The sequence below is a fragment of the Podarcis bocagei genome, assembly GCF_964188305.1.
Source record: "Podarcis bocagei genome assembly, chromosome: 16".
NCBI classification, from domain to species: domain Eukaryota; kingdom Metazoa; phylum Chordata; class Lepidosauria; order Squamata; family Lacertidae; genus Podarcis; species Podarcis bocagei.
In genome coordinates, this window is record NC_138142.1 from 6,512,837 (window position 1) to 6,531,166 (window position 18,330).

An 18,330-nucleotide genomic window follows, 5' to 3' on the forward strand; every position below is an offset into this window, starting at 1 on the left:
AGTCCGTTGATATTCACTGCAGCAGCAGATCATAATTTAGATGGCTTCACCCCCTTCCTTAATGCTCAAAATAAATGAATTGTTACCACGGGTTTGCTGCAATTTAAAGCAATGGCTGTGGCAGAAACAGAAGCGTGAATCCCATTTCGGATCCCCTTTGAACCCTAATAGGCGCTTCGCAGCATTTGCAGGGCAGGGAGAGGCCATCTGCGGGAAAGATACCATTTCCCATTCTAATGACAAGCAAACTACAATATTGCGTCCACATGCCGGATGCGCCGATGCTGTGTGAACATATGCAAATCCCCGGATAATTGGACATTATTTTCTACGGACTCACAAATAGCATTTTCTCTGCTTAAGTGGATCAGAATTATTCTGTTCATCATTATTAGGAAGCACACATTGCCACCATTAGGAGCCTATAAACTGGCTTGGCACAGAGTCAGACCATTAGTTCATCTAGCTCAATGTTGTCCACACCGACTGGCAGCAACGATCTAGTGTCTCTAAAAGGGTTGTCTCCCATTCCTACTGGGACATGACAGGGTTGGATCCTGGGACCTTCTGCAAGCAGACAGAAAAGTGAGCAGAGCCACATTTTATTTTTCCTTTGTACAGCAAACTAGGCACACTCTCACACCCTTGCCTCTCCTCCATCTAGGCAGGCAAGCAAAAGGCATCTTCAGAGTTCAATGATATATTCCAGCCATGCACAAACATTCAAGGAGGAGGCAAAGTAAGGACTGGTGGTCGTGGGGTGTCTCAGAAGGCCTGGGTAGAGGAACTCATTAGAGAGGCCTAGAGAGCAACACTTTGCCCTCAGGGGGTTCCCCACTTTAATGGCCAGTACCAACACCTTAAATTGGGCTTGGGAATGCACTAGGCAACCAGGCAGCTGGAGTAGAATTGGTGTCGCCTGACCTAATCGCCTGGTTCCCACCAATGCTTGAGCAGTCTGAACAGCCGAAGTTTCTGAACCAATCGTATTTAAAGGAACAGATCAGGGACTCAGGTTGAGACAACACAGGAAGCATCTGGGGCGCCAACACATGGGGGCCGGGCTGCTTTGGGACCCCTCAATATGTGGGGAGTGGGGGCCCAGCCCCCCAAATGTGTGGGATGTAATCCACTGGTGCAGTCAAATGCAACATTCCTTATTTCCCTAGAGCGGGCACAGGCAGGGGGACATCCAGTCAGTGTAACTTCCTGTTCCACTGGTCTGAAGCATCCTCTCCCTGTTTGTGACCGAGAGAGGGGTGTGGCTATGGCTGACTCCACAAAAGAGCCAAGCCATGCAGCCATTTTGCCAGTCTGTTCATCTTTCTATTGTCTTGCTGCTCTCTTGCTGCCATGCTGCTCTCCTGCAGCCATTTTGCTCTTCTAATGTAATTTTTCTGTCTGCTGGCTCTCAGACAGCAGCACATGAATTCAGTCTCCATATGAGATGAACTCACTGTTTGTTTGTGTAACTACAGTCATACCTTGGGTTGCGAACGTGATCCATGTGGGAGGCATGTTCGCAACCCACAGCATGTGCAACCCACAGCGCTGCATCTGCACACGTGCGTGAGGCAATTCGGTGCTTCTGCACATGCACAAAGCACAATTTAGTGATTCTGTGCATGCGCGAGCACCAAAACCCAGAAGTAACCCGTTCTGGTACTTCCGAGTTCGGCGCAGTCTGTAACCCAAAAACGCGCAACCCGCAGCGTTCGCAACCCAAGGTATGACTGTATTAAGAGAAGCCTGCCTTTCAGGGATCGCATCATGAACTGAAATGTGAGTAAATGTTTTGTTACTTTACTCAGAAAGACTCTTGTGTCTTTATTCTTTTAGGAGGGATAAAAGGGGACACCAGGAAATAACCAAGAGATTCAAATGAATCTGCAAACTAGCTTCTAGCTATATTGAGGGGAATTTGCTCTGCTACATCACTCAGTAGCGTGGATGAAGGAAGGATAACGCTTATATAATATATCCTTTCCTACTATCCTTAAGATTCCCACAAATTGTGGAGGGTGTGGCATGTGGTGTGCAGAGCAGGGCTCAACATGGTATCCAGCCTTCTCCTGACAGCGAAGGGCAGGACACTCTGGCATAGGGCATGGGGTGGGGGGGGGTGTCCAGCCTTCTCTCAACCACGGGGCATTTAGACACTCAGTGCAGAGTGTTCAGTGTGGCACTTGGCATGGTACCATCTCCTCCCTACAGTGCGGGGAGGGGCACTCCAGAGCACAGCATGAGGGGATAGTGTGGTGCCCAGCCTTTTCTCAATGGCCCAGCCTCCTCATGACCGCACGACAGCAAAAGGGTGCAACACACATACGTGCACATTATGTCACAAGCGTTCCTCCTGCATGTGTGACATCAGGCCCCTTCAATCTTTGGCACAAGGTGGCACCACTGGGAAGCATCCTTATGCCAAGTCACACCACTGGCCCAAACCAGGTATAGCGACTGGCACTGGCTCTCCAGGGTTTCAGATGGGGGACAACCTCAGCCCTAGCTAGAGATCCTGGGGGTTCAACCTGGGACCTTCTGCATGCAAAGCAGCTGCTAGACCAGTGAGCTATGGCCCTCCTTATCAAAGAACACATGATATGGAGTACTGCTGTAGTTGAGCTTGGATGTGCTAGTGTCTGGGTAACTGTTTTGCGCATGGATACCCAACACAGTGTGTGTTGCTAACACAGCATCCCTCCACGTATTCATTTAAGTGCATTGTGATAAATGCAACTCTATCATTCATAGAGTTGTTCCCAGACTGGCTTCAAGTCTACCTCTCTCTCCCCCCTCCCCCCATTTCTGTTGGCTCCTTTGCTCTAAGCTTCGCATCTGTCACCTTCTTATTTTCTCTGTTTCCTACACCTCCCAAGACTTGGCTGAGCCTCCTGGCATCCATTACAGGCCAGAAACATCATTTCCTCCACCCGGTGGCTCCTTTGAAATGGATCCTTGTTTTTCATCAGCTGCATTTGGTGTCCTTGCACAGCTGAACTGGGATACTTTTTTGCCCATCGTAGTTCTGCAATCTGCCCCTAGCCTTGCACATTCCTTCAACAGCTTCTCACGTCAGAATTGGTGCCTCCTTTGTTGACTCTATCTTCTCTGGAGCATTGCCAAGCAATGGGAGCAGAAGAAGCAGAAATCGGGGCTGGTGTTCAAAAATGCATTTAGAGAGAGGGGGAGCACTATGCTGCCTTTACACATTGCAACCATCTACTTACTATTCTGTGGTCTCTATGAAATGTTGGTTCTGGTCCAGCGACTAATGGATGAATGTTTTTATGAAACAACACAGCTACAATCAGCACCCGCATCGGCGGAATCAGCAAGCCAGGCCAACAGCTCAGCACAGTTCAGAAAGGCCTGGGGAGATCTTCCTTCATATCCAAAGTCACATCCTAGCTGGTTGGATGTGCCAGGCATTGCTTGAACTGAATCTAGGAAGTTGGCGTGACAGATGGCTTTCTTGCTCTCATATAACCTGAAACCAAGGGGATCAACCATTGGAGCTGAATGGTGGGAGATTCAGGAGAGACAAATGGAAGGGGTTGTCACACATTGCATAGTGGTGGCTGGTGCCCTTGGGGACTGATAGGCCAGAAGGCAGGGAGGTCAATAGTAGGCAGAGCCAGAGCAACTCGTAAGCAGACTCAACTAGTTGTAGTTTTGTCCCCATCCTCTTCTCTGAGGGGTTCTACAAGGGACAACAGTGAGACTAAGGAGGAGAAAGTAGACAGCTTGGACTGGTTGCTAAGACCCAGTGGGTTTGGAGAAATCAAAGCAGAGGTAGGAGGGGGCAGTGCCCCATATGCCCTAATAGACCAACCTGGTCAAAATGATGGAATTTGCCACCACAATGTGTGGTGATGACCTTTCCCCTGCCAGAGCCAGTCTTTAAGCCCACCTGCCTGTCTTTTTACCTAGAAAGGGTCTGAGGAGTGGTGTGGTCTGTCTGCTTCTACTTCCTTAGGACCACCATTCTTGATATGAGCAGAGGAGATCGGGCACAAAGATGACACATTCGGGGTGGCCAGTCTGGGGCTGGCTCCCTTTGCCTGCTTGCATAGGAAGAGGCCATTCTCAGTCAACAGGTTGGGAGAGAAGTGACTAGGCGAGACTGCCAGCCGTCCCAGATAGGCAACATTCAAAAATCACGGTTGCCAGCTTGATGTGGCATTCATGCAATGCCAGGATAGAGAGGTAAGCCCCCCTCCCCGAGTCATTTAGTCCAATCCCCTGCAAGGCAGGAATCTCAACTCAAGCATGAAAGGAAGGGCCCTCACCTTGGCACTGGTGGGTCAGGTGCTGGGGTGGAGATGCAGGGGGCAAGTGGAACTAGCAATGAGGCCTCGGACCCTTGTACTTATGGGTCCGCCTCTCCTAGTATATATCCCATGGAGGACCTTATGGTCCACAAAAAATACTTTGGAGATCCTGGGCCTCAAGGAGGTTAGACTGGCCTCAATCAGGACCAGAGCCTTTTCAGCCCTGGCCCCAGTCTGGTGGAAGGCTCTGTCGGAAGAGACAAGGGCCCTGTGGGATTTGACATCTTTCCACAGGGCCTGTAAGATGGAGTTGTTCCGCCAGGCCTTTGGTCTGGGCCCAGTCTGACCCCCTTCTTTCTATGGGACCCTGTATGTAAGTGGCCTCCTTGGCTCTTTCTATCGGCCCATATGGGACCAGCACCGATGGCCGGACCTGATGAATATTTAATATTCCTTACCCCTGTAGTTGTGATTTGTGGGTTCCCACTTAATTCTATTTTGATTTCAAATGTGCTTCGAATTGTATTTTAAACTAATCATTTGATTTTGTGTTTTTAATATATTATGTATTTGGTGTTAGCCTGAGCCTGGTCTCAGCTGGGGAGGGCAGGGTATAAATAAATAATAATTATTAATATTAGTATTAATATTAATATTACTACTATTATTATTAATGAGGCTGCAGGAGGAAGAGAGAGCAGAGTCTTCCTCGGGAGGTTCCTTGATAAAAGAGGGAGAGGAGGAGGGCTCAAAGGAGGATCATAGATTCATAGAATCGTAGAGTTGGAAGGGACCCCAGAGGCCATTTAGTCCAACCCCCTGCAAAGGATATAGGAGCAAGGTTGGAGGTGCAGGAGCAGGAGGTTGGGCTAGATGACCCCAAGGTCCCTTCCGATTCTGCAGTTCAAGAATTATCTAAGCCAATGGTTTTCAACCAGAGTGCTGTGGCACCCTGGGGTGCCTTGAATGATGCTCAGAGGTGCCGTGGGCAACACTGGCCTCGGTCCCTCTTTCCTTCCCCTCCTTCCTCTGATGCCCTCTGGGTTCGAATTCCCACTCAGCCATGAATCTCACTGGCTGCCTTTGGAGTCAGCCTCACCTGCCTTGCAGGGTCATTGTGAGAAGGAAATGGGGAGGAGGGAAATCATGTAAGCCACGTTGAGATCATTGGAAGATCAAGGTGGAAGATCAAGATAAGGTAAGGTAAGGTAACGTGTGTGGCACTGTGGTCTAAACCACTGAGCCTCTTAGGCTTGCCGATTGGAAGGCTGGCGGTTCAAATCCCTGCGACGGGGTGAGCTCCTGTTGCTCTCTCCCAGCTCCTGCCCACCTAGCAGTTCAAAAGCACGCCAGTGCAAGTAGATAAATAGGCATTTCTGTGGCGGGATGGTAAATGGCGTTTCTGTGTGCTCTGGCTTCCATCACGGTGTCCTGTTGTCCCAGAAGCGGTTTAGTCCTGCTGGCCACATGACCCAGAGACCGTCTGTGGACAAATGTCAGCGGGGACTTCCGGGTTGACGCGATCTGGAAATGGCGGATTCCCTCCGAGCTGCGGAGGGAATTGGCTCTACCGAGGACGGGTCTTTGCCGCGCCGGCGACGCGGGGACCCTTAAAAACCGCAGGCGCGGATGCCTGCGGACTGAAGACTCGGCGGGTGCCTTAAGCGCCCCCCCTGATCCACGAAGAGCCTTTTTAAAGGCTGCGGAGAGGATACGGGGGTGGCGTGGCACTGAGAGTCGATCGCTACCTCGGTGGAGCGAAGCCGCGAGCCATGACCAGAGAGCGCTGACTTCCTTCCTTGAAAATTTGGACTGAAAGAATCACCCGTGAGTAAGACGGATTGGGACTTTAAAAAAAAAATTTACCCTGAATTGGAGACGACCGGGGGGTGTGCTAAAAGGAAGTCCGCACCCCCCCCTTGCAGACGATCTACGCAACGACATAAGAGCTAAGCTGGAGAGCCTACCCTTGGTGGGGTGAGTTAAAAAGGACATTAACTTTCAAGATTTGGCTAAAGGAAATTTTGGGCTGGAGAGTGGAGTTTTGGAAACCTTCTTTTTGTTTTAAACAACCCCCCCTCCCGGGCTCGGGAAAGTCCTGCCTTTGTGCCTGTGTAAGAGCTGCGGAGTTTGACAGCTGTCAAAGCTGTCAAACGGGCGGTTTAAAGTGGAAAAATCGCTATCTAAGATCCCTCTGGACTAAGACGAGTTATAATTGAGCCAAAATTGTTGGAAACAAAGTAATAATAATTTGTTAAAGGACTGTTGGAGAAAAGACTAATAAGTAACCAGATTCCCTCTAGGGGGAATTCTGTGAAACTACAATGGATACAATGGCTGTGGAAGGAAAGTTACTAGTGGAAATCGAAAGGATGTTTCAATTGGTGGGAACCTTACAAGAGCAGAGCTTGGCCATGAATAAACAACTTGTGACTATGACCTTGGGAACAGGCAACTCTGCTCTCTGTATTGAGGACCTGAATGAGAAAGAATCCACAGCTGAATGGGAAACAATATCTACAGAGGTGGAAGAGACTAAACAACAAGAAAAAGAAGAAGTAACCTTGGGAAGTAACAACCAAAAGCTGACATCTGTGGAACACAAGCAAGGAGACGCTGGGAACTTATCTACCACAAGTCTGCGAAAGACACAGAAGAAGAAGGAGGAGGTCCCGGGACAATATGGAATACAGGAACTTAAAATAAAGAAATATGACTGGGGCCTCAGTTTGGACTTTGATTTTGAAGATACAGGCTTTGTGGAAATTTTTCAGCAGTTACTTTCAAATCTCCTTGTGGGAAGAGAATACACTTTGATGGTGAAAGAACTTTTTCCAGACTCGACGACTGACATAAAGGACTACCAACAAGACAGGCGGAGAGGGACTGAAATAGACTTGAAAGCCTCGGACGTGAGGAACCCAGGCTGAGAATCTCGAATTTGGATTTCTATTGGGAAGGGACAAAAACCGGGGATGGGAGGGAGGGAAGAGGAGATTCTTAAAAACTCTTAAGACTTTTAGGTTTGGTTAATATGACTCTTAATTAAGACAAAATGAAAATCGATGGAAGAGAACTTAAGTCCAACTTAGGAAAATCAATTTTTATTATAAAAGAGGTAATAAGATGAATAAGATGGTTAAGAGGAGAAACACCAACTTGCTGATATAATCTTGGGAACTGGGATGCACGAGGGGGGGGTGGGGGGAAGTCAGGGAACAAGGTTATGAAATGGGGATTTGCTGATTTTATACATGTTTTTGTTTTGTGTCTTTTTCTTTGTGTGTGTTTTGTCTTTATAAAAGCAGAAAACCAAATAAAAATTTTTATAAAAAAAAACAAAAAACAAATGCCAGCTCCCTTGGCCTGAAAGCAAGATGAACGCCACAACCCCATAGTCACCTTTGACTGGACTTGTGGCGTTCGTACGGAGGCCCCAGTCATCTCACGGACTATTGACCACTAACCTGCTGCCACCAACCAGGTCCTCCCTGGTAAATCCCTTAGTCTCAGTCAGGTTCTTAAGTTGACAATGAAGATGGTAGTTTATTGCAAACACAAATAAACTTTATCTGCATTCAAAACGTTGTTACTCTTTACCCTCTTAGTCTTATTTTATTCTGTCTCTAACTCTTCTCTTGATTGTTGTTAGCTGCCCTGAGCCCGGCTTCGGCTGGGGAGGGCGGGATATAAATAAAATTATGTATTATTATTATTATTATTATTATTATTATTATTATACCTCCCCTCACACAAGAACCAACTGCACTAACTGTCTCTATTTCCGACTGTCTGCCAACTGCTTTCCCAACTGCCTTTCCTAATTAACTAACTACCAACCTCAGGCTAAGCCCTTTTATAAACAGGTAGGCTCCGCCTCTGGCTTTTCTATTGGTCTACCTAATAACCCTTTTTCTCCCCCTGTACAGACATTTTCAAATGAACGGGCAAATGCCACAGGACTTAACCATCCAGGGGTCCTTTAACTTTTATCTTTACTTTTGTTTTAAGAAAAAACTGCTCCTTTTCCCTTATGGGGTATCCAAGAGCCCGTATAGAGTCCTTAATTAGGTTCCCTATCGGTAGGAGAAAATAACAGAGGCCAACCAGAGTATATTAAGAAGCAAAGTGGCTAGTAAGCCTGATCTTTATTAAACTGTTGCAACAGGTTCCCCACTCACCACATGCAGGAGGGAGGAGGAAACCTGAACAATGGTGTGCAAGCCCTTATATAGACTTTTGATTGCCCACCCTGTAGCCCAAGACCACCCTCCAAAAAACATCATACATACATACATACATCACAGAAGGAGATGGTCTACAGCAGAAATCCTGCCTGCCAGGATACCTGATAATGGTCACTGACTGCATTACCTGGGCAGGCTGGCCATTCTTTTGTGATGGTAAATACTTTAGTTCCTGAATCCAGGTCACAGGATCAGCCTATTCATACATAAATATGCCCTTCAGACAGGATTTGTCAGCACAAAGACAATGGGAAGGCTGTCATTTGCCTCCCTTACTGCAGAGGAATATTTGAGGTCATTGGGAGAGTCAAAATGGCTTTAGGATTGTTCTCCTGTACTATTTTTGGGAGTAGCTATCGATCAGGGCATGACTTGGAGCGCACATACCACTGCTCTGGTGAAGAAGGCCCAGCAGAGAATTTATTTCCTCAGACTTTTAAAGAAGAACAATCTGAGTGAGAGACTGCTGGTGTGCTTCTACCGAGGCTCCATAGAGAGCATTCTTACATACTGTATTTGTGCTTGGTTCTCCAGTTGCACAGCTAGGGAGAGGAAGGTGCTCCAGAAGGTCATAACCACAGCCCAAAGGATTATTGGTCATCCTCTCCCATCTTTGGAAGAACTGTACGGTTCCCGTTGTCTTAGGAAAGCAAATAACATCCTGCAGGATTCATCTCACCCGGGACACGGTCTGTTTGCACTACTGCCTTCTGGCAGGAGATATAGAAACATCAAGTCAAAGACAAATAGACTGAAAAACAGTTTCTATCCAAGAGCTGTGGCCTTTTTGAATGCTGTAACTCGATAGTGTGACCTGGGAGTTTGATGGGTGTGGTGTGGGTGTGGCTGGAATGTGGTTTGTTTGGTTGTTGTTGTTGTTTTGCTTTTGATGTTTTAAGGGATGGCATCCAATTTCGTTGCACTTTGTACAATGTTGCACTTGTGTAATGACAATAAAGAATCTATTCTATTCTATTCTATTCTATTCAGACATGTGGTTTATGTGTGCTTATGTATGTGCTTGCCTTGTACATTTATGAACATGTATTTTATAGATTTGAGACCTTAGAATTCTTATAGCACCTTTTATATAAATACAATAAATTTAAAAATAAAATGAATGGAGAGCTTCCATATTCAGGCGGTGTGTACCTCTGAATACTCCTTGCGATGTCTGGGGAACAACAGGAGAGGGGCTGCAGCCTGAATAGGTGAGCCGAGGCTTGTGCAGGAACTCAGGAGAAGGTGCCACTGCCTTCAGATGCTCCAAAGCCCCCCTTTGAAATTTGGAAGGTCTGCTGCAGTTGACACCATAGAATGGTAGAGGTGGAAGGGACCCCGGGGGTCATCTAGTCCACCAAGGGGGGGGGGGTCCCTTGGTCTATGGCTTTCTTGCAGAGGGAGGGAAGAATTCTGCTTCTTCTCACATTCAGGATTTTTGCCCTTGAGTTGTTGTATATTAAACAGGGACTTTTCCAGATTGTCTCTTAAAGAAAGGAATCAGTGGTAGGTCTTGTGCAGAAGTTAGCTTGCTCCTCTTCAGCTAAATAACTTAAACGGAATATTCCTAGGAAGCTGCCTTGGACAGAGTCGGTCGTGTGACCCATCTACCTCAGCATCGCCTGCACAGACCGGTAGCAGCTCTCCAGGGTTTTAGACATGGATGACATTCCCAGTCCCCAGAGATGCCGCCTAGAACAGAAGACCTACATGCAAAGCAGATGGTCCAATCCTGCTCTATGGAGACCGCTAGCCTGTGTTCTGGGTGCAGGGGTAACCCATGAAACGCAGTCCAGGTCCAGTCCAGAATCTGAAGGTTCCACTAGGAGTCAGTCCAACAGGGCCAAGTCAGGAAACCAGGCAAGGACAGGGGCAGGATCTAGCATACAGCAATGTTGCTCCCACAACCTGGGGCGGGGTCTGACAGCCTTTTATCTTTGTCAGGGTAGTGGCCGGTCCTGATCCCCCAGCAACTCACCTCCCTGTTTCGCCCGAAGGTGAGCATTCTTCTTGAGAGTACTCAGGTTTCTCCTTCTCTCAGACCTCAGTCTCTGCAGCTCGGGAGATGTTGGCATAGGCGCCGACTCCATGGGGCTTGAGGGGGCCCGAGCCCCCTCAAAAATTCGTTTGGGGGGGCTCAGCCCCCCCAATAATCTCGGGCGGCGGTGGGCGCGTCCGCGGCTTTTATAGGGCGCCCGGCGCGCACCAGCTCGATAACGGGCACCGGCGCGGCGGGGGGCGCCGGGCCGGGGGAGGAGTGCGGCCGGCCTGTCTCCTTGGCAACCCCATTGAGCAGCGCCGGCTCCCCCGGGAGGGCCATCCCCCCGCGCCGCCGATCGCCAACACCGCCGACGCTGTGGCTGCCCGAGCCCGAGCCCGAGCCTGAGCCCGACCCGAAGCCCGAGCCCGAGCCCGAGCCCAAGCCCGTCAGTCAGTCAGTCAGTCAGTCAGGAAGGAAGGAAGGAGGGAGAAATGGGGAGGGAGACGAGGGAGGAAAATTGCGCGCAGGGTGAAGAAAGGAGAAGGGCGAACGAGACAAGCTTCCAACCCAAAAAAGGGCTGGAAGACTGGGAGGATGCAGGATCGGGAAAGAAAGCGACGCCTTCCCCGCCCGCGACGTCGCCCGCTTGTCATTGGCAGCGCAGCGGGCGCCCAGAGGGGCTGGGCACCGGCGCAGGGCCGCTCCGCAGCCGCGGAGGACAGCTGCGCGGCTAGCAAGGTGCGCCGCGTAGAGCACGGCCCTTGTGTGGCCCGGTGGCCAGGCAAGCTCGGGCGGGGACCCCCATGCGAATCTAAGACGGGAGAAGAGGGCAGAGCAAAGGGGGTCCCTTCCCCAACCTCCGGCTCTGAGACTTCCCTGAGCCCCAGAAAAGCGAAAGGATTTTCTCTTCTTCTTTTTTTATAAATATTTTATTAAGGTTTCAAATACAAAGTTAGAAACATACACTGAAGAAAAAAGTAAAAGAACAAGAAAAAGAAAAAAAGAAAAAGAAGAAAAGAAAACCAACCATTCAACACATTTTTTATATAACTAACTGGACTTCCTCGCATCTCCCTTACCCTGCATTCTTTATAATAAAGATATCAGCAAATTATTACCTTGTTTCGTACCTTATTTTGTACTTTTCAAATACTATACCTCTAAATTTAACATACTTTTCATCAGTTACTTATATCTTAAATTAAACATAGTATTACCTTAGATTTTGACCTTTTCTTACTTAAAATATAATTTCCTGTTTCCCAAATCTAATTGCTGAAGCTATAGTTTCCGAATCGTGTAAATTTTTAACATTCATACAACTTATATTGTTTTTGTAAATAGTCCTTAAATTTTTCCCAGTCCTCTTCCGTTGTTTCTTCTCCCAAATCTCGGATTCTGCCAGTCATTTCAGCCAGTTCCATGTAGTCCATCAATTGCGTCTGCCACTCTTCCAGTGTGGGCAAATCTTGTGTCTTCCAATATTTTGCGATAAGTATTCTTGCTGCTGTAGTTGCATACATAAAGAAAGTTCTATCCTTCTTTAACACTTTCTGGCCAACAATGCCCAAGAGGAAGGCCTCTGGTTTCTTGGGAAAGGTATACTTAAATACCTTTTTTAACTCATTATAGATCATTTCCCAGAAGGCCTTCACTTTTGGACAAGTCCACCAGAGGTGAAAGAATGTCCCTTCAGCCTCCTTACATTTCCAACATTTATTATCAGACAGGTGATATATTTTTGCAAGCTTGACTGGGGTCATGTACCACCTATAAATCATTTTCATAATATTTTCCTTCAAGGCATTACATGCCGTGAATTTCATTCCGGTGGTCCATAACCTTTCCCAGTCCTCAAACATGATGTTATACCCACTATCCTGAGCCCATTTTATCATGGCTGATTTGACTGTCTCATCCTGAGTGATTTTCTCTTCAACCTGCCCTCCATCCTCTTGCAGAAAACTCTTTGCCTGCCCTGCCCGTATCTCGTTTTTGCTTTTTAATTCCACACACGCACCCTTCGGACTTCGTGGCAATCGGGCGCGCGGGTGCGTTTCCTAAGAGAGTGAGGACCCCCGCCTCCTCCCCACCTGCTCCCTCGCCAGCCAGCCAGCCGCGCGCCCTAGCCGGAGAGCCCCGGCCGTCCCCGTCGCGCAATCGGCTGGATCTCCCTTCAGCAGGCCGTGCTCACAACTCGGCCCAGGGACCCCCAGCAGCGGATCTCCGGCCCAGCTGAAGAATCCGGCAACAAGCCCCCTCCTCCCCAATCGCTCCGCCGAAATACGCTCCAAAACCCCCCAGATAGGCCGCCGGCCGCCAAGTCTAGTGGCGCCCTGAGCGAGGGTCTCTCCCCAACACTGCCACCTCGAACTGCGTTCTCCCAGCTACCCGAGCGAACCAGCGGCAGGACCCCGGTATGGGCCCCCCCAATATTTTTTATAAGTCGGCGCCCCTGGATGTTGGTGGGTTACTAGACCCAGGGGCCACCTCAGCCTCCCCTGACCAAACCAGTAATGGAGCAGCTGTAAGTGATGCCCCAGCTGAAGGCAACAAGGTAATCCCCACATCTGGAGCCAGGGCAGGCTCAGGCCCCTGACTTGGCCCAGCTGGTGTTTGTTTCAGGGGAACCTGTGCAGACTGGGACTCTTCAGGATCAGGCCCCGGACTTGGTTCAGGTGATGCCTGAGGCCAAGGATCCGGTGCAGACTGAGACTCCTCTGGTTCCGAGTCTGAGCCCGAGTCCCAGGCCATCACAGCCTGCCTGGAAGGACGTAGGGATGGTCTCCCTTTGGGAATGGGGCTGCAGGAAGAAGGATGTGTAATGAAGATGCAGCCCAGCTGTAGGCAGAACAGCAGGTGCCTTCAAGACAGAGGAGCATCACCACTCAGGAGCAGCCAGGTTTGGGGGGGGGGGGGTTTGCCACGGTGACAAGGACCTGCCCTCCTTTGTGACATCTCTTGCTTCTCCCTGAAAAGCCACTGACTTGCAGGCAGCCATTGTGGGTTAGTAGTGGAGAGAGCAGTTGGTGGTGGTTGGAGAAGATAAGGAGAGGAGTTCGGTTTATTGTTATTTTTCCAGTTTCTTATTTTGATTTGATTTATTACTTTTATTTGATTCATTTTATTTTATTTTACTTTTTATTTTAACACTTCTTTATTTTATTGCTCTTTATGTTAATATTTTAATTTTTGTTCCTTATTTTTTATTTTACTTTTTTATTTTGTGCACATTTGTGCGTATTTTGTATATACTTTGTATATATCTATTTTGTACATAGAGGAGTAGTTAGGGTTAAGTGCAGGGTTAGGGCGGAGGTTAGGCTTAGGGTTGGGGTCAGAGTTAGGCTTGGGTGGACATTTTAGCTAGTTTAGAGTGGAGGGTGGGAATTTTTCCTGGAAGAATTGGGCAGGCTGTAAGTAGGATTCCTTCCCTTTCTCTTGGTCTCCTGGGGGGCGGCAGGTGGAGTCCTCGGGTCCCCTACACAGCCTTGACTCTCTGGAAATCGATCCGGCCAGTCTTCTCCAGAGAGCTCAGCTCCTCCACACATTTTCCCTGCCTTCCCCCTTTCTCTTCCCTCTCATCATTTACATTTATTTTGCATCTCTCCCACTGCCCAATGCCACCGGCCTTCTCCCCCTTCCTGGGGGTCTCTCTGGCTCCAAGGAATACTCCACCACCTTTCTCATGTTCTGCTTCTCTTCTGGGACACCTTGATGCTTGGAGGACCCTCCTAGGGGTGGGTGGGGGGGAGCTCCGGGTGGGGAAGAGCAGGCAGGAGGGAGAAGGGGGCAAGGTAGACATGGAGGAGGCAGCGTCTAACGCCTTCATCTCTGCAGCACGATGGGGCCCAAATTCACCTGTGATATGATCAGTGCCATCCTGCAGAGGACATTGGAGGCCATGCTGAAAGGGGCCAAGAAGGAGGAGGATAGAGAAGTATGTCCTTTGTTTTGACTTCCCTTCGCAGGTTCTTTCTTCTTCTTCATCACACACTTGCAGAATCCAACCCAGCATTCAAACTCTCTTCTCTCTTTTCCCGCAGGAACTGAAGCGGCACTTCCGGCTCCTGCTGGGCAGTCTCCTTATGGAAGCCCCCAATCCTGGCACCCTCCTCCAGCTTCTCGGTGTAAGTGTCCCTATGGCATCAGGAGCGGTTTTGGCCCCCATTAGAGAGCCAGTGTAGTGTAGTGGTTAAGAGCGGTAGATTCGTAATCTGGTGAAAGGGGTTCGCTTCTCCGCTCCTCCACATGCAGCTGCTGGGTGACCTTGGGCCAGTCACACTTCTCTGAAGTCTCTCAGCCTCAGTCACCTCACAGAGTGTTTGTTGTGGGGGAGGAAGGGAAAGGAGATTGTTAGCCGCTTTGAGACTCCTTCGGGTAGTGATAAAGCGGGATATCAAATCCAAACTCTTCTTCTTCCCATCCCTTACCCAATGGACTGTCCTATTTCTGGAGCATGGAGTCCCCTGTCCTGTTTGGCCACCAATTTTTCCCATTTTTGAAGTCATCAGAATAGAAACTGGCACTTATGCAGTCACCCCTACTTGCTCGGTGCTTAGGCCCTGCCGCTTTGGCCCAGACTGGCCCCTGACTCTGCGACGCTCTTTCCTCCCACAGGACCTCCGAGGATACACCCTTGGGGAAAGTGGGGAGCCAAAGAACCTGGTGGCCAGTAGCATCTCTTCGCTGCTGGCCTTTGCCCGAAGGTTCCCCCATCTCAGAGTAAGTAGCTCTCCTTCATAGGTTCAGTCCTTTGAATCCTTCCTTCTCCCCAAGAGGCTCCCAGAGCTGCTCATCCTCTGCAGTTGACAACACACCTAACTGAAAAAAACGGCTTACTCTTCTGATGACATCAGAGAATTCTAGACTCTAGGAATGTTGAGGGGGGCAGGAGAGGACATATTGTTTATTAATATCTTTCCTAACTTGCGCTAACAAGTTGCTTTACTTAGCAGAGTGCATTCCCCTTTACACAGCAGAAAACTAGTTGCAAACTCTTGTGAGTTTCTTAAGACAATGCGCAATTCAATCTGGCTTGTCCAGGTTGAAATGTGTTCTAATATTTTCCTGGTAAGACCCCTTGAATCCCTCCTAAAAGAATAAAGACACCACAGTCTTATTCATAAGCAATAAATAGAAAGTTGACTCACAATCAGGCAGAGCACAGTGTGATCCCTGAAGGCAGGCTTTAGGCTAAAATTTACAAACGTAAAAAAATAGGTTTACCCCACAAGGGAGATGACCTGTCAACCAGCAGTTCATTCCAGGAAGTTCGCAGGACGAAAGGAAGATGGAAAAGAGAGAGAGTGGCAGCACACCTTGGCCTTTTACCAGGTCTGGAAAGGTCACACCCACCCACTAGTCGCATGCAAGAGGAAGGATGCTCCAGGCCAGGAGGAACAGGAAGTTTCGACTGGCTGGACCAAACATTCCCTTGCATGTCCACTAGGAAAACAAGGAATGTTGCATTTGACTGCTCCCAGTGGATTACATGCTGTATGCTTGCTCAGTCTGTTGCTTAGGAGCTCACTGTTGATGGGCAACTTCAAGGCCATGCCTGCTCTCCCTTCTTAGGGTGTTTTATCTTTAAACCAGACCTGGACTGGATAGAATTTTGCATAAAGGACACCTACATACAGAGGGCTAGCCTCTTTAAAGTAGGAACCATGCTCTGCTAGGGTGCTACCCCAAGAGGATGGGAATTGCTCAAGGTTGCCAGCATGGAAGGATGGTTTGTTGTCCCTCACGCCTCTCTGCCTAATGGTAGGGCCAGGAAAGTATAACCCATCCCTCTTGGTTCGACTTCTGTCATTCTTAAGAAATTTAGACTCCACCCCATGATCACTGAGCTGCCCTTTCCTGTATTTTTAAAAGGGTGAAAGAGCTTCTTCGTGGTAAAAAGGAAAGGGTTGCAGAAAAGGGAAAAGATTTCCCCTTTTTCATATCTTCTTAAGTCGCTCGCAAAGGACTCAGCAACTCTACACTTGAGACATATATACATTTTTGCCCAGCCGGCATTTTTCACCCCAGGTGTGATTAATTCATGGCAACCCCCACCCCTAGATTGGAATTCAGGTGATCACACAAAATACCACTGTTGGCTTTCAGTGAAAAAGAATACTATTGATTCTGGTGTTGTACAGAAAAGCTTTTTTCAAAAAATATATATAAAAAAGAAAAGGTGGGAAAGCAGTAGCTTAACTCAAGGTATCTGTGGATATATATTTCCTTTGTTTCAGAAAACTTTAGAGGGATTTTCTACAACACACCCTTAAGAAAATCAATACCCCATTACTTTGAAATGTTGACATTTAGTCAATTATGATTTATTGATCAGGATTCTCTCCCCTCCCTGATTTTTAAGGCGTTGGAAGCGGAGGTCTTCGAACAGATGACCTCATAGGGTATATTTTAAACCTCAGCATTAAAATGTCTGTCTATGAAAGGTATAGATAGCTTTTACTTAAAGTATCCTTTATTACCCAGAATATGGCCCTGAATCTCTCCCCCCCCCCCGACTTCTAATATCGTGGCATATTTGGTTATTCCTCTTGGTTATTTCAGCATCTCCCATTACACTGGAATTCACGAACAGCCAATGGAGCTGAATGTTGGAAGATTAATGATACATAAAAGAAAGTGCTTCTTCATGCAGCACGCATTAAACTATGGAACGCGCTCCCAATTTGGATGGCTTTAAAAGAGGACTGGGCAAACTCATGGAGGGTGAGGTTATGAATGGCTGTGCTGTCTCCACAGCTGCAGGCACTAAGGCCAATTGCTGGAAGCCACAGGAAAGAAGAGTTTCCCACCATTATTTGGTAATATGAAAACCAGATGCTGGACTAGATGGGACCAGTGGCTTGATCCAGCAGCCTATTCTTGTGTTCTTTTTCCCCCACAATAATTTTTATTTGTTTTACATATAATCACATCACATAACATTATATCCTGTTATTATATCTCTTTGGCTCAATTGAGCTTAAAAACGCCCCTCCCTCCCGTCTATCAGTTTTCAAAATTATTTTTTTTCATCTTAGCATTTCATTCCCTTTCCTATTCTTGTTATATCATAACTAAATATATTGAGTTTCTCATCCTGGATAGGTAGCAATTTAATCTTACGAGTCTTCAGATAACCCTGCCTAGTGATGTCAATTGTTTACAGTTGTCTTTCAAATGTAATATAAATTTATTCCAGTCTTTTTGGAACACTTGGTCTCACTGGTTGCAGATTCTTCCTGCCAGTTTCACCAGTTCTGCAAAGTCCATCAATGTCATCTGCCACTCTTCTTTTGTTTCCATCTTTGGGCTAACAAAATTCTTGCTGCAGTAGTTGCATATAAGAATTTTCTTTTATCTTGTTTCTTTACCCACTATACCCAGTAAGAAAGCTTCTGTGTTTTTGTTTAATACAAATGTTTTTAAACATTTTCTTTAACTCATTATATATCATTTCCCAGAAAGCTCTTACCTCTTTACATGTCCACCTCGTGTTGTAAAAAGTACCCTCCTTTTCTTCACATTTCCAACATTCATTTTTTGTTCTATACCTTTTAGCCAATTTAACTGGTGTTAAATACCACCTATACATCGTTTTCATAACATTTTCTTTAAGTTTACTGCACCTATTCTTATGTTCTTATCCCATTGGGCACACACAGGGGAAGAGGGGATGGGAGACAGATGTGGGCATCAGAAGGAAAAAGGGGGTTGCCCCACCCACTTTGGGCTGGTCCCTCTTCACCATTGACCTTCAACAGATTGCCCCTGAATTAATGCAGGCTTCAGCAATAAAAAACAGTCGGTCAACCCCTAATATGAG

At 47.7% G+C, this 18,330-nt stretch overlaps 1 protein-coding gene across 1 annotated transcript in view; it reads left to right on the forward strand.

Annotated features, from left to right (window-relative positions):
• Window positions 1-17,594, forward strand: part of LOC308576035 (uncharacterized protein) — a 476,523-nt gene extending 458,929 nt beyond the window's left edge. The window contains exons 2-6 of the mRNA XM_081175238.1: window positions 12,986-13,918; window positions 14,343-14,442; window positions 14,549-14,632; window positions 15,123-15,227; window positions 17,265-17,594. Of these exons, the coding sequence (XP_081031364.1) occupies window positions 14,347-14,442; window positions 14,549-14,632; window positions 15,123-15,227; window positions 17,265-17,330 (351 nt within the window). The 5' untranslated portion in view covers window positions 12,986-13,918; window positions 14,343-14,346 and the 3' untranslated portion in view covers window positions 17,331-17,594. The remainder of the gene's footprint in view (window positions 1-12,985; window positions 13,919-14,342; window positions 14,443-14,548; window positions 14,633-15,122; window positions 15,228-17,264) is intronic.
• The last annotated feature ends 736 nt before the right edge of the window (window positions 17,595-18,330 follow it).